At 36.2% G+C, this 16589-nt stretch overlaps 1 protein-coding gene across 1 annotated transcript in view; it reads right to left on the bottom strand.

The window, feature by feature from the left end:
• Window positions 1-211: 211 nt before the first annotated feature.
• The window catches only part of HOOK3 (hook microtubule tethering protein 3), a 105134-nt gene continuing 88756 nt past the window's right edge, over window positions 212-16589 (bottom strand). The window contains exons 17-22 of the mRNA XM_021681597.1: window positions 11319-11353; window positions 7879-7961; window positions 6349-6449; window positions 4651-4755; window positions 4398-4469; window positions 212-1779 (exon numbers count right to left, since the gene is read on the bottom strand). Of these exons, the coding sequence (XP_021537272.1) occupies window positions 1639-1779; window positions 4398-4469; window positions 4651-4755; window positions 6349-6449; window positions 7879-7961; window positions 11319-11353 (537 nt within the window). The 3' untranslated portion in view covers window positions 212-1638. The remainder of the gene's footprint in view (window positions 1780-4397; window positions 4470-4650; window positions 4756-6348; window positions 6450-7878; window positions 7962-11318; window positions 11354-16589) is intronic.

Below are 16589 nucleotides of genomic sequence, written 5' to 3'. Positions count from 1 at the left end.
ACACTACTAATTTTTAGGTCAATTTTCGTATTAAAAAAAAAGTAAGGATTTAAAGTCAAACACCTAAATATAGTTTCTGAAAATCCTTAATTAACATAGCTTGATTTAGTGTTATTCATTTATATTTAATATACAGGACTAAATGAAACCTGAACTTCCAAATAGCAAGTACATGAAATAAAATCTTATTAGATGACCTATCTAAAACCAAAACCAACCAATCAACCTAATTTCAATAACTTTTTGCTTTAAAAAAAAATTGGCTATGATGCAAGAAAAAGGCTGGAGGGGAACTTAAATATAATTTGGGACCAAATTCTTAAGTCACTATGGAAAGTCAGGCAGAGGCATTTCATTTTCAAATGAATAATATTTCACATTTATATAGCACCTTTTATACAAAGTGCTTTACAATCATTATTACTTGACAGCCATTCATCAATGTAAATAAACATGGTTTACAATCTGTCAACAAATCTAAGAACTTTGAGGCAACCAAATACCCAAGAGAATCTATTCAGTAGCAAAGTCTTGGACTAGGACATAGAATTAAGAAAAAATGTTAAGAGACCTGTTGTAACATCACATACAAGAAGTTACTTATTGATCTTAATGACTGATACTAGGATGTCAGGTTTAGGAATTACTGAGAAACTGAAGGGTTTATATTGAAGAGTAAGTAAAATGAGATGCAAGTCAACAAGGAAATTGTCCCAAAGGTAAGGCTACCTATTACTTGTAAGTACATGAAAAATAAATCCTTTAGATGTGGAGGGCAATTGAAGCTATAAATGTCAGCCACATTGCTAGAATTTGATGTTCAGTTACTAGGATATTCCAAAACAAGAAAAAAATTAATGCACTGCCTGATTTTTTTTTTCTTCTGTAATTTCCCCCCAAATAACCTAACCAATGCATTTATCTTCTGTCAGCAAACAAGATAGCAAGAAATAATGAAATTTTATGTATGTTTTAAAAATAGTTTCCAAATCTTCGGACAAATTTAATTTCCTATAAAACAATGTGGAAAACTCATTTTTTCCCTCTAAATAAATCTATCAGGTGCCTTAGGTAACATCTGATTAGCACCTCTGCCAATGTATTTATGTCTTTGCAAAAAGTGCACTTGCCAACCATTTTATATAGTAAATATGCAAGTTATTTGAAGTGCATTTGGAAAACAATTGAAAACACAGAATAATACATCATAAAAAGATTAATTCCCTTTAAACAAAGACATTCTTATAAAGCATGGTAACACAGAGGCACAATAAAGAATATAAATTGTATATCAATTACTGGCAGAAAATCTAATTCATTACAAAGCCTACACCATTGGGGAAAGGACATTTTCATACAAAGAAAAGTACTACACTATTATACAACACTTTTAATTGGGCATTTAAAAATTTTTGGCACATTAAAAGGAACCGAAAGGACTACAAAATAAAGAACCAAGAAACTAAAATATAGATACAGGACTAAAATATAGATACAGGAGAGAAAAAGTCCTCAAATGAGAAACAATATCAACATAAAAGAGACAAAAAATAAGCTGGCTGAATTTCCTGAAATGTTGTCATATGTAACAGAAGTATGCTTTGAATGCAGGTGTTTAATTCTGATGGCAAGACTTGTCTACCTTGCTGTGGCTGGTTGAACATGGCCCGGATAAGATCTTCTTGTGCTGGTTGCTTGTCTTTGCCTAGCCAGAAATGACTGCCCTGAACCTGTACTAGCAAGTCTATCTTCAGCCGCCTTTTTATGCAGGGTCATTCCCTATACAACATAGGAAAAAAAGTAATCAATGGAAAAAAAGTGAAACATACTCTCACAAAAGAAAATTTCATCATGCAGAATTTGTCACATTGCATCATAAGGCACAATTAGGAATTTTAACTCTGCTCATTATAGATTAAAATCTTATAGAGACATTTTAGTTCCAACAATTAGGTACAAATCTTCTCTTGGAAAAATTAAGGCTTAATTTTCTGAATTTACAATAACCAAACACCAGATAATAGAGATGGAATTTTGGAATACAGTACCCATATTCAATCATACTTCCTTTTCAGATCAAATGTAAAAAGTGATTTCCCAAGAACAAAAAGTGCAATTGATTGGTAGCAATTGATTCACATGGGGTTGTGGAAATCACACAGCTTATTTTGAGTGGAAAACACAAATGCACATGTTGTTTCTTAAGGAGGAAAGCCAGGCTAGGTATAATACATACCACCAAGGTGTTTTTCTTCACTTGAGGCAGGCTTGTATTCTCAAGAAAATTAAGAAAAATTCCTGACAGTCCACAACAGAGGGCCCAACCAAGAGCAGGGGGTCTTTCTTGAAGACTGGAGTAGGATGGCCTACTAGCTTAGAAGGGAGAGGATATACAATTGCCGGGCCCAGAGCACCTTAAACAGGAGGGAGGGAACCTCTGGGAGTGCGCCTTTTAAACTGTTCGTCTGTGAGGAGATCAGGGAAAAAGTGGTCTGGGTACTTATTTAATGAGACAATAAAGAACCCTGACCAGGGAAACATTAAGAACAGAAAGCGACTACTTATTCTCACCAATAATTGGCTACAAGTAAGCTGATGGAAGTTTACACTGCAACAAGGAAGAAAGGAAGAAATAAGCAACTGAGAGCCAAAAGGAGAGCCTACCTAAGCCAAGCTATGTGAAGTCCTAGGGCTTTCCTACAATGAACTGGACAGACTGGCACAGAAGACAGAAGACTAAACATCAATGTTCCCATCACTCATTAGCTTTTAGGGAAAACACTAGTCATGGCTTTGTGTCTTTAACAGAATTTTGGTCTATCATATATACCCAAATAAGTAACATTTCTCCATTTTTGCAATGAGAAAATCCAGAACATGTTTTTCACTCAATTTGAAATCAAAGCATTTAAGAATCTGAAGAAAATCGACAAATATCTATTGGTAATCCTTAAATTTATTAATGTGGCTACATATATTACCAATTCTATTTTATTTAAAATATACTATCTTTTTTTCACTTTCACATTCCAAGCAACTTATTCCAATTCTTCACACACCTTTCAGATGCCAGTAGCCATGACGGGGCCATTCTCTGAGATATTTAATGCCTTTTCCCAGTGCTCGTCGCCTCCCTTCCATTCAGTAGTCTGAGATGCAGAACTTTCTGAATGTATGTATGAAGCCGTTACTTGCTATCTTACTGGAACATAATTTGTGTGACTCTACTAGGAGTTATTCCTTTACTCCCTGAGAGCTGAAAAGTAGGGCTATTCTTTAATACCACATCACAGAATAAGTAAATTCAGTTCTATAACCACAATATGTGAAGTCATACAAATCAAATCAAAACTATGAAATGACCAATAAGGATTGAGGGGCAGAGTTCCAAGATCACTAACACTAAGAGGACAAAGAGGAAACAGAATAGATGGAGTCAGAACTAGTTCTCAGAGAACTTCCTTAGTTTTCCCTTATTTTTTAGAATTGTGATAAAATTTGAAATATGTTGTTTTAACCAAGGCAAGAATAAATGTGGACATGTCATGAAATTATATGAACTTTTGACAAAGATCAAATCCCATTATTAGGAAACCTGGGACATTACCCTTTAAGACACAGTATCAGTAAAGCAGAAATAACCACAACATAACTATAGGGTCGGGGGCGGTGGGTGGGGGGGGGTGGGTGGAGATGATGAAAAAAAAATCTGGATCAATTTCTTGTCTTAGGCAACTAACATTTTGACAAGACAGAGGGGGTCTTACTGGGAAGAAAAAACAATGAATAAAAAAAGACAAGTTTAGGACAAAAATATTGAAAAAAGTACAGCACTCTTCAAAATTCACAGCTATTCACTTCCAGAAAATCTTACTGAAGCCCAGAATGTTGACAAGCATTTATTTTCCTCTATAATATTTTTAACATTTTTTGTGTGTGTGTGTTGGAAAATTCAATTTCAAAACCTCCAATTGTTCAGGGTTTATCACCATGAACATTTTTCAAACTGGGTGAGATAAAACATCCTCATTTTAAGTACCACTCCTGCAAAGACAATGGAACAGTCCCACAAAACAAACACTACTGCATCTGTGCTCGATATTATTCAAGTCCCCTTCTCCCAGAATAAAATGGTTCTCAGGGCCAGAAATTAAACTCTCATTTATCTTTCTATCCTCTAGGAATAACGATGTGTTGAAAACATCCTAACCCTGTTTATGGTGGTACTCATTTCTCCTTTTCAGTCCTAAGATCAGCATTAGGTTTGGTTAGTGTGTGTTAGGATAGCAATTACTTTCAGATTCATTTGGTAGAACTACTTATATAATACAGGTAGTATAATAAATATTACATATTCATTGAACTTTGCAATGTGTTTTAAAGTATTATTTTCTTACCATATTGTACCAGGCACTAACAATATATTTCTCCTCCATTTCTCTTTGACTTTTTGTTTTCTCATATTCTTTCTAAAAAAGAAGCACATGTAAACATGTAAAATGAAAAACAATTCATTATCAATAAAATACAATTAGTTATCTAAATTCATGGACACAGTTGTATACAGCAAGGCTCTTAGAAAATAAAGAATTAAAAACCAAATATTTCATTGTATAGTCTAGTATAGTATAGTATAATATAGCAAACTACCTCTAAAGAATGGAATAGTCGGTCCCGTTCCTGGAGCTGATTTTTAAGAGCTTGTATTTCTGGTGCTGCTCCTTGATTCTGCTTAGGGTCTAAAGTACGGATAACCTGCAAAAATGAACAAAGAAAAAAAATTTTTTTGAAGATTTTATTCATTTATTTGAAATACAGAGAGAGAATGAGTAGGGAAGCAGAGGAAGAGGGGGAAGCAGAGGGAGAGGGAGAAGCAGACTCCCTGCTGAGTGAGGAGCCTGATGTGGGGCTCGATCCCAGGGCCCTGAGATCATGACCTGAACCAAAGACACGTTTAACTGACTGAGGCACCCAAGTGCCCCCAAAGAAAAAATTTTAAAGTTTCAAACTTAAAGAATATAACATCTAAGGAAGCAGTTATTTAAAAGAAAAAAATCAAGGATAAACCTTGTAAGAATCATAAAGCTATCTTATAAGGGTACTTTAAAATTTGAATGTATGAAATAATATTCAATTGTTACAACTTTCAATTATATATAGCTATGTAAAAGAATCAGTTATAAGTAGTACTTCTGGCTTAAAATTAATAAGTAATACTGTAGCAGACATTACTGACAGGTGTCTTCCCTTTCCCTTTCCTCTGATGTGGCTCAGCTACCCTCTGCCTCTGAGCAGCCCTATACTTGGGAGAGAGAGTCCTGATGGTTAAAAAGCCTATCATTGTGACCCCATCACCTCCTCTGCTTGGTTTAGGCATGGGCATGTGATGCAATTCTAGCTGGCCAACTAGCAGTCTCCTGGGAAAGCTCTTTCTGCTTTTCGGCTCAATACTTTCACTATCAAAACTGATCAAACCTAGGGAAACAATAAAAATCCATTTCCTTTAATCCCAATTCACCAACTGCTGCACTGCCACATTTTCTCTACACACACACACACACACACACACACACACACACGTGTGCGCACGCTTTTTGGGAGCCTACTGTAAGGTAATCTGCAGACCTGGCAACATTAACCCCTAAGTACCTCATGCATCTTTTTAGACTAAGGACATTCTCTTACACAATCACAATACCAACATCATTTGTAAGAAAATGAACAATTCTGTAGGTCCTCACTATTCAGTCCAAATCCACATTTCCACAGGTGTCTCCAAAATGTCTTTGATAAATCACTGCTCCTTCCACCCCCAATTCAGGACCCAAAGATTAATGCATTACATTTGGTACTTTAGGTGCTTTTAAATTAGAAGAGCCTCTTGTGCTCCCCCATACTCCAATGCCTATTTTTGTTTTTCATAACACTGACTTATCCCCAATTCTGGATTTATTTGATGATGTGTTATTTAACTTGTTTCAATAATCTCATTTTCCCTGGGCACTGAGAGATCTAAAAGATTGCTTAGATTCAGGTTAAATATTATTGACAATGCTACTCTATCAGGAGGCACAAGATGTTGTTGGTTGTCTACCATCAGTGTAGCTAATTTTGATTATTACCCCAAGGAGGTGAATGCCACTTACTTTCTACATAAAGGACCATTTTCGTCTTCATAATTAGTAACTACTCTGTGGGGTAACCTATTTTGATCACTGCTTCTTCCTTGGCATTTCTTTTGTTCTTCTCCTAATAGCTCTCGGTGTGAGAACTCACTGTACACGCACTAAACTGGATGACCAGTGAAGCATGATCAGAAAGTGGAGAAGCCCGGAAACTCATACTTACACTTTTGGCTTTCTCTAAGTATTTTTTATATCGTTCCTCCATTTGCTTCATTTCCTCTTCTTTCTTCCGTAAAGCTTCTTGTAATTCTTCAATTTTTAAGGCTACAGGTGAGAGAGTGAAAAAAGAAAAAAAAATTTTTTTTAGATTGTAACAATCTGAAAAATATTTCAAATGACAAAATAAGTAGGAGCTTTGAGAGACTGGTCTATTCCTATAATTTTATTTTAAAAATTGATAATTTTTGTTTTTATAAAAAGGCTTTCTTACAAATAAGCAAAAACTTCAGTTTGGAAATGCATAAATTAAAAAGTATCCATCAACGGATGAGTGCATAAACAAAATGTGGTCAATATGTATAATCGAATATTATTCAGCCTCAATTCTGATACACGTGACAACACGGAGACCATATAAATGAAAATGAAAGGCGTTCTACCAGGTGAAGTAGGCCAGACATGAAAGGACAAATGTATGAATCCACTTAGATGAGTTACTTAGAATACTTACTTAGAACAGTTCTCTGGGAAGGAAAGTAGAACAGTGGCTCCTAGGGGCTGGGAGGACAGGGGAGAATGGGGGGCTATTCTTTAATGGGCATAGAGTTTCAGTTTAGGATGATGAAAAAGTTCTGGAAATGGACAGTGCTTGTACAACAATGTGAATGTACTGTCCCTGAACTATATACTTAAAAAGTGGTTAAAATGATCATTTTTAAAAAGGACTTTATTTATTTAACAGAGATAGAGAGAAAGAAAGAGAGAGAGCACGGAACAGGGAGGGGGGAGCCCTGAGGGAGAGGAAAGGGACAAGCAGGCTCCCCACTGAGCATGGAGCCTGTTGCAGGCCTGATTCCAGGACCCCAAAATCATGACCAGAGCTGAAGTCAGATGCTCAACCAACTGAGCCACCCAGGTGCCCCTAAAATGGTCATTTTTATGTGATATATATTTCACCACAGTTAGAAAAGGTGTGTGTGGGGGGGAAGGTCTGTGTCCTGCTCCACACAAAAGCATTAATAAAATCAGGCTACCTACATGTATAAATATCAAAAGCAGTAAAAGTTTGGCTGACTTACATGCAAGTATACTATGAAAATAGCTAATTTCATAAAATATTCATTATCATCCACAGTTAAGGAAAACTCAAAACTATAATTAGAAATACTTTAAAGACGATTATATACTCCTTCAGTAAATCAGACAAATTCTTTAATTGCTAGAATATGTAATAGGACCTATTTCTGAAAGAAACAATTTTATATAATCTCATCACTAGGTGTCTGGGTGGCTCGGTTGGTTGAGCATCCAACTCTTGGTTTCGGCTCAGGTCATGATCTCAGGGTTGTGAGACTGAGCCCAGTGTGGCATCAGCTTGGGACTCTCTCTTCCTCTGCCTCAATCCCTTCATGTGTACTCTCTCTCTCAATAAATAAAATCTTAAAAAAAACCCCACAAAACTGTGGCAATTAGTAATATAACATGTCAACTATACTTCAATTAAAAACAACTACGCTAATTAGGGAAAACTCACAGCTGTTATTAAATCGTGGTTCAAGATCTTCAATAATGGCTCTCTTCTTCTGCAATTCATTATTGGCTTCATGCAGCTTTTCTCTGCAACAAAATATTTAACACATTGTCAACTGTTTGTTTTTTTTTTTTTCCACTTAACTTCTTTGTTCTTGGGATACACTTGCATAGCACAAAAGTGCTATGAAACAAAAAAGGATAAAAAGCCTAATCCAACATGAATTTAATATATATTTTTAAAATAGGTAAAAAAAAGAGACAAAAATCTCAGACTTTGAAATAGTTTTCTCTTTTACATAAACATGCACAAGAGGGTACAGAGAACTTAATGATCTTCATTTTTTTCTAGGAATAGGATATTATAAAAATTAATTTAAAATTTTACAGAGGTTATACAATGCAAAAATATTATTGCAAAATAGTGCTAAAAATAGAACTAGAAAGAACATTATCCACCAATAAAAAAGAATTAATGACACATGCACCCACATGGATAGATATCACAGAATAACACTGAACAAAGAAAGTCAAATACAAAAGGGTAATACTGTAGGATCCCTTTTACAGAAGTTCAGAATCTGTCAAAACTAATGAAAGGTGATAAGAGAGCAGCATAGTGGCTAGTTTGGGGATGGAATCAATCAATTAGAAGGGAGAATGAAGAATCCTAATGAGTTGCTGGAAGTATTCTATATGTTGATCTGGGATACTTATGTATGTAGAAAAACATTCATCAAACTTAGGGACTTAAAATTAGTGTACTTTATGTAAGTTATATTCCAATACAAAAGCAAAAAATGAACAGAAAGTTTCTTCCTGTTAGTTACAATATGTGTAATTCTCTCTATATTTAGTTTGGCACTTTGTAATATGAGAGGAAAAAAGGCTGCATAATCTGGAAAATAAAGAAAAAAAACTGAGAAGAAAACAGAGCACTTTAAGTCTATTTCGGGTCTTTCCTATGCATAATACTCTAATAAATCTATCTCTTTTTCAACAAATTTTTTGTGTGTGTGACATATCTAGATACAAAATGAGTATATACAGTAGTTAAAAGAATAAGAAAATTTAAGCCCAGTAAACAGGTCATGAAACACAAATTATCCCAGAACCTTAGGGAACCCAAAACCCAGAATTTTAAGCTTTCTTATGACTTTTGTGATGAGCCTTTGTGTGTATTCCTAACCAATATATTGGTGAATTTTGCCAAATTTTTACTTTATATATTATACTATATGTATTGTTCTGTGACTTCCATCTTTTACTTAACACCATGCTCTTGAGATTCACTTATGCTGATGTGTAAGCCCTAAGTTACACATTTTACTGCAGTATAGTGTTCTGCTGTTTGAACATAACTCATTCTAGCTATTGTTTTACAAACTGGTGGTATCTGTATTGGTTCTACTTTTCTGTGACTGCAAACAATATTCTTTCATACTTTCTTCTACATGTCTCCTGACACATGGATAATAGCATTTCTAGGAATCTAGGGTTAATGTAGGGAGTGGAATTGATGGGTCACAGAATATGTGGATGTTCAGTTTGTTAAGTAAATTGATGTATACTCAGTGCAGTATACATTGCTGAACATCTTTGGCAATAGAATTACCTCTGCTGAACATCTTTGGCAATCCTTAGTATGCCTGATTTTTAATTTTATCAATTTGGTGTATGTAAAATAGTCTTCCTTGTAGTTTTTAATTTGCATGAGAATGACCTCCTTTTGAAATGTCTATGGACCCTCTTGTGGATCGAATTATATCTCCCAAAAAAGATGGCGAAGTCCTAACCCCCAATACCTAGGAATGTGACATCATTTGAAAATAGTGTCTTTGCAGATATAATTAGTTAAGATGAGGTCGTGCTGGATCAGGGTGGGCCTTAAGTCCAAAGACTGGTATCCCTATAAGAAGGCCATGTGAAGACAAAACGTACAGAGGAGAATGCCACGTGAAGATGGGGAGACAGAAATTGGAGTGATGTGTCTATAAGCCAGGGAACACCAAGGATTGCTAGCAGTCAGCCTGAAGAGGGTAATGGAACAGATTCTCCCTTAGAACCTCCAGAAGGAACCCATCCTGCTGACTTCCTTGATTTTAGGCTTGTAGTCTCAAGAACCGGTAGAGGATAAATGTCTGCTTTTTTTTTAGCCACCCAGTTTGTGGTAATTGTGGCAGCCACAGGAGACTAGAGACTAACAGGCCTCATCCTCACTAATAATTCTTTTTGATGAAGATATTTGCTATGTAAATGAACACAGAACAATGGTCAGTTTTATGAAAGAACAGGTATTCCTTTTTTTTTTGCAATACAGAGATGGGAAAGAAAAAAAGGACAGAATTCAGTACTGAATTCGGACTCTAGGTAACCTCACAATGGCTAGGAGGTAATATTTTCTCTTCTACTAGTGCATTAAGAATTTGCCCCTTGTTAGACTTGCCAGCAAGTGTCAGTTGCTAGGATTATCTCACTTTTCCCAGATTAAAAAAAAACAACTGGACAGCATGAGACAAACTGCCAAACTATAGAACTTTTTTTCCAATCATAGTAGAACAAGTCAAAGTTATCTCTGTGATACTGAGGATGTCCGGTTTACCATAGTGGAACACTGTGACACTCCCAACAGGCTAGCAATTCATGGCCAACCTACACTCAATGTTTGTTAGGAGAGTGTTGCTAGAAAGTGATAGGAAGGATTAAAATTATTATTGGGTGTGAGAAAATCACAAAAACATTCCTAATGATGTCAACCTCAGCTAAAGATAAAGATGGGCGAAGATTTCTTCATGAGAAAACAAATGTAATATTTTAAAATTATTTCATTTTTAGATTAAAAAGTCACTTTCAGATATATTTGCAGTTCAAGGAAATGTTTGAAAATCTGCTACTGATAAGCTCTACAGTACTTTAAAATAAAACTTTACTTAAAAAGGAAAATTCAGCTGGCTATATACTCAAGAGCTGGCAAACTACAGTCCATGGGCCAAATTCAGCCTGCTGCCTGTTGTATAAAGTTTTATTGGAACAGTCACAACATTAATTTATAGTCTGTGGCTGCTTTCAAACTATAGAGCTAAGTGATTGTGACACAGACCATGGCTTGCAAAGCCTAAGGTTACTGATGTCTGGCCCTTTACAGAAAAAGGTTTCTGCCTCCTGACCTAGAGTGTCTCAAACTCCTAACTATAGTTATAAATACTACCACAAAGATATAAAACTCTGGAATCTTATATGAGAAAACAGTTCTAAAGCAGTACTTATTTTGACTTAAGGACACTGGGTGGAGATGACCCTTTAGACGCTATTAATATGTCTTATAATTTCCCCTATCTTCAGGGGCCACCTGTGCCATTGCCTAGATACTCTGTAACCACCTAACAAAATACTTCTGTTTCACTGGAGGATAGGAGAATGATATTCAACAGCTTTTATACTTACAGATGTTCTTCAAGCTTCTTTTTTAGAAGAACTGACTGGAAATGGAAAATAAAAGAAATTTATTTAACATTTTAACTAATAAATTATTTTTTAAAAATAAAAAGTAGAGTAGTAATCGACTCTGAATGAGTTCTAAGTTCTCTGGTCAAAGAGCTCAAAACACACAATGTACCTAAGTCTATTTCTCTTTGACTAGAGAGAGAGCAGCAAATGATGATAGCAATCAGTATAAAATACCTAGAAACTGCATATCTGAAGTCTCTATTTATAGTCAAGAAGAACTGAATAGGGGCGCCTGGCTGGCTCAGTCAGTTAACCGTCTGCCTTAGGCTCAGGTCAGGACTAGGATCGAGCCCTGTGTCGGGCTCCCTGCTCCGTGGAGAGCCTGCTTCTCCCTCTCTCTCTGCTGCTGCTTCCCCTGCTTGTGCTCGGTCTCACTCTCTGTATCAAATAAATAAAATCTTAAAAAAAAAAGAGGAAGAATTTAATAAAAAGGCCACTTATATATAGACCTAATATTCCTGGAACCAAAAGGCAGGTAGAATTCTAATAATAATAGATTTTTCCCTAACATACTTTTTATCTACTATATTATTTTCCTTGCATCATGATAGAGACTAGGATTAATTTCCATAAATATTACTCAGAGATTTCTGAATATGCACACAAATAATTTATGTGATTGTATGGGAATGTGAAGGATGCTGTGTGCACAGAATTTAATTTACTGAAGAATGCAGCTTTGGCTGGGTATTTTTTTTTTTTTTTTAAAGATTTTATTTATTTGAGACAGAGAGAATGAGAGAGACAGAGAGCACATGAGAGGGGGGAGGGTCAGAGGGAGAAGCAGGCTCCCTGCCAAGCAGGGAGCCCGATGTGGGACTCGATCCCGGGACTCCAGGATCATGACCTGAGCCGAAGGCAGTCGCCCAACCAACTGAGCCACCCAGGCTCCCTGGCTGGGTATTTTTTAAAAAGTCTCCTGGGCGGGGGGGTTGCCTGGGTGGCTCAGTCACTTAAGCATCCGACTCTTGATTTCGGCTCAGGTCATGATCTCAGGGTCCCGGGATGGAGCCCTGTGTTGGGCTCCATGCTCAGTGGGGAGTCTGGGCGCTTGGATGGCTCAGTCAGTTAAGCACCTGACTCTTGATTTCAGCTCAGGTCATGATCTCAGGATCAGGAGATCAAGGCCTATGGTGGCTAGCGTTGGGCGTGGAGCCTGCTTAACATTCTTCTTCTCCCCCCAGGTCACGTGTGTGCTCTTTCTCTCTCACTCTCAAAACACATACACACACACAGTCTCCTAAAAAGCAGATTAGAATTGGCCTAAAAAAAAAAAAAATAGTGGCAGTCTATAAAGGACCACTAGGTTTTGTAATTAAACTTAACACTTGTAGGGTACATATTATTAATGAATTCTATGAAACATTCCATTTTGAGATAAATTCAGCCAAACCCAATTAATATAGGCTTATAAAACAAATTGTCCAATCAGTCAAAAGCAGCAGTGAGGGGAGGAAAAACCTTTACACTGAATTCTTTGATTTTCAGTCACCGTATTTAAAAATGATTACTATAACTGTTTATTCAAGTCCATTGTAACACAGCTCTGGAATTTATCAAATTTACTTCTTTGCTCAATATGTAAACTATATCAATGGACTACAAGGCCCCCTATCAGTGCTTGCCCCAAATATAAAAGAAAGCAATAATTCTGTTAACTTTCAGTTATTGCTTTGTTCATTCTTTAGTACAGATGGTAAAATGAAAATACTTTCTAAATACCTTAACTGTAATTTTGCATTTACCTTTTGACTAGGCTCTAGCAAAATTAGTTTTAACTGAGATAATACACAATATTCATCTCATGAATGGTTAATACACTAGGCACTGCAGTCTCATGTTAATCTCACAACTATGAGCAATATTAGCCTCATCTTATAGTTGAAGAAGGTGAGACTGGGGAGACATTCAGTAACTTTCAAGTAGCAGACCCAAAATTAAACCCCAGGTCTGAAACAAAACAAAAAACAAACCCAGGTCTGCCAGACTTCAAAGTTTATGCATGGTCTTTACTTCCATGCTTCCTATACTCCACCACCTCTCCACTGAAGACTTACTATTAAAGTAGGTGGCAGGAGGAGGCCAGACTGCAATAGGAAGCTTCCAAATAATTTATAAAAATGTACTAATTATAACAAGGAGGTAGAGCAGGAGTGGGATGGGGGAGACAAATAAGAGCAGAGGTCTTTTTGGTTTGACTTCTTAAGTTTTCAATATCCTTTAAATATCTTAAGTGTAAAGGGCATAAACCTGTAAGGCAAATAACACTCATTTGCATAAAATTCCCATAATTAAAAATTTCAATACCATCAACTATGATGGAAGAGAATGTATATAAATAAAAAATTTGCTCAATATATAGAAATGAATAGGAAGCCATACTTACAATAGCCTTTTGAGCAGAAACCATGCCAAGAGACAGAGAGGACATATTAGTATGAAGCAAACACAGCAGCCAATAGAAGGAACGATTTAGTAATTCATGAACAGAAGTAAAAGTTATGCATTTTTTTTCAAAAATGTACATTTTTCTTTCTTCTATGGTCTCCTCATCCTGTCTTGTTCTCTTGAGTTTTATACACTGTGGCTAGCTCAAATTATCCATATGACTGGATATAACAATGCTTTTCTGCTTCCATGCTAAAAATAAATGACATAAAAATAATAATAAAAATGTGTAAACCATCCTACTCTGACTTCAGGTCATATGAAAGGACTATGCTTTTGGTAACAGAAATGGGCAGAAATTATACTGTTCTTCAGAGAGGACCAGTTCCATTTGGCAAGTTGTTCTACGTACTACCTGGTATTCCTGAGATGCAACACTAGAGGTTTGTGAAAGAGAAGACGAAAACATCAAACATTTGCTGGATTTGAGGCATATCACAATGAGGAAAGTTCCTATCTGAATCTTTTCTATATATATATGAAAGAACTCTAAGGGAATATATAAGAATTTAGAGCAACACCTCTCTTTAGCATCTGGGCAGTCAAATAAACTAACTTATGCAAATAGTACTTTCAGGGCTGGCACTCGCTTCTGAAGTATGTTCTCTAAGTAACGGCACACAGCATATTTAATTAGATTTGATTACCACAGTGATACCTAAATCAGGCTACGCAAAATTGTTTTTTACAGAAAAAACTCCTTCTGTATGTTCTAATACCAGTAAGAGAATCAAGTACATATGGTGGCTATCGCTATAACACTAAGGTAGGCTGATACTGATGTTCTACCATTCTTTTTCCCTATGTACCACATGCCCTTCCCTTTCTCCCATAACAAAGCAACAAAAAGTCTCCTCAAAGTTTTAGAGACCAAGTGATTTCACTGAAGAAATCACTTAAATTCATCTTTAAGATAGTCTTAGTTAGCCTTATTAATATTTTAATACAGTAATGTTGGTTTTGCTTCACCTCTTTCTGGCTTAGCATTCTGGTTAAAAACATGTTTAAAAAGTAAACCATGACATTTCATACTAGTTTTGTTTTTTTTTTTTTTTTTTAAAGATTTTATTTATTTATTTTGAGAGTGAGAATGAGAGAGAGAGAGAGAGCATGAGAGGGGAAGGGTCAGAGGGAGAAGCAGACTCCCTGCCGAGCAGGGAGCCCGATGCGGGACTCGATCCAGGGACTCCGGGATCATGACCTGAGCCGAAGGCAGTCGCTTAACCAACTGAGCCACCCAGGCGCCCCATACTAGTTCTGTTTTAATAAGGGAATAAGGTAGTTTAGATGTTGGTGACAATTTTAGGAACTAGGAATCAATTACCCACACATTAATTAAAGGATAAACCAAAACCAGTGATCTTAGAAAGAGCATACTGCCAATAGTAGATTATGTTTATGAAACTCATAAAATGAGGTCAATAATGAGCTTTCTAGATCTAATATTTGCAGGTTTTAAGTAATATAACTGGTTTAACACCCTTTCATTGGTTCCTTTTGTTTTCATACGTTCTTACATTAATAAGACTGGACAGAAATGATATGTCTATAGTTTTGACGATTCTCCAAAAAGACTATCAATGAAAGCAACTATGTAGAGGTTTATACCCAAAGGCCAGAGTTTATAGCAAATTACACTAACAATAATAAAAGAAGAACCAACTGTCTGAAGCAAAGATTGGTCACTAAAATTAAGGTTCCCCCCCTTTACACTATTTTTGAATACTCTATAGTTGCAGTTGCACTGTATACTGCTTATTAAATGGAAAGGATTTGCAAAACTTATTTACACTTTCATCAGAGACTGACTACTACGTGCTACAAAAGCACTGTGATAATTTAGAAAGTGAGCATGAGAAGATGAAAGTCCATCCAGTTCTGGCTCAACACATTTACTATATACTAATGTGAGCATGCCAGTCAAGCAGGCAAAGCTATGACAGTTATGCAGAGTATAAGGGAATATTAAAAAAAAAAAGGTCCGTGAACTTATATTTGAGTGGGGCAGGGTAGGGGTAGCAAGAGGGATTCAGAAATTCAGAGACAGTTATTTCTAAGGATAGCATTATTTTTATTTTTTTATTTTTTATTTATTTTATTTTTTTTAAAGATTTTATTTATTTATTTGACAGAGAGAGACACAGCGAGAGAGGGAACACAAGCAGGGGGAGTGGGAGAGGGAGAAGCAGGCTCCCCGCAGAGCAGGGAGCCCGATGTGGGACTCGATCCCAGGACCCTGGGATCATGACCTGAGCCGAAGGCAGTCGCTCAACCGACTGAGCCACCCAGGCGCCCAGGATAGCATTATTTTTAAAAATATCAATTACACATAAAAAATTTCTACTTGAACATGCTAAATTTCTACCAGCATTTTTGTTGTTATTGGCCAGAGTTTGGAAAAACCCTGAACTCTGAAAACTGAGATGAACACACTTATAACAAAGGCCTCAGGGAGCCTGGCTGGCTCAGTCAGAAGACCATGCGACTCTTGATCTCAGGGTCATGAGTTTGAGCCCCACAATGGGTGTAGAGGAACTTAAGTGAATAAATAAAATCTTAAAGAAAAAATCCTAGCTTCCCCATTTCCTAAAACAAAAACTCCACAATGCCTCAATTAATTCCTTAGCTAATAACTACAAATAAACTTCTATTCCCAGCAGAGTGATTCCAATCAGTACAATGAAGTACTGTCTGGTCCTTTTCATAAGGAATGTTAGTAAAAGGAAAATATTGCTTCTTTTCCATAACCAATATACATTA

This window comes from Neomonachus schauinslandi, chromosome 2 (genome assembly GCF_002201575.2).
Source record: "Neomonachus schauinslandi chromosome 2, ASM220157v2, whole genome shotgun sequence".
Classification (NCBI taxonomy): Eukaryota; Metazoa; Chordata; class Mammalia; order Carnivora; family Phocidae; genus Neomonachus; species Neomonachus schauinslandi.
This window is presented reverse-complemented; position numbering and strand designations above follow the sequence as displayed.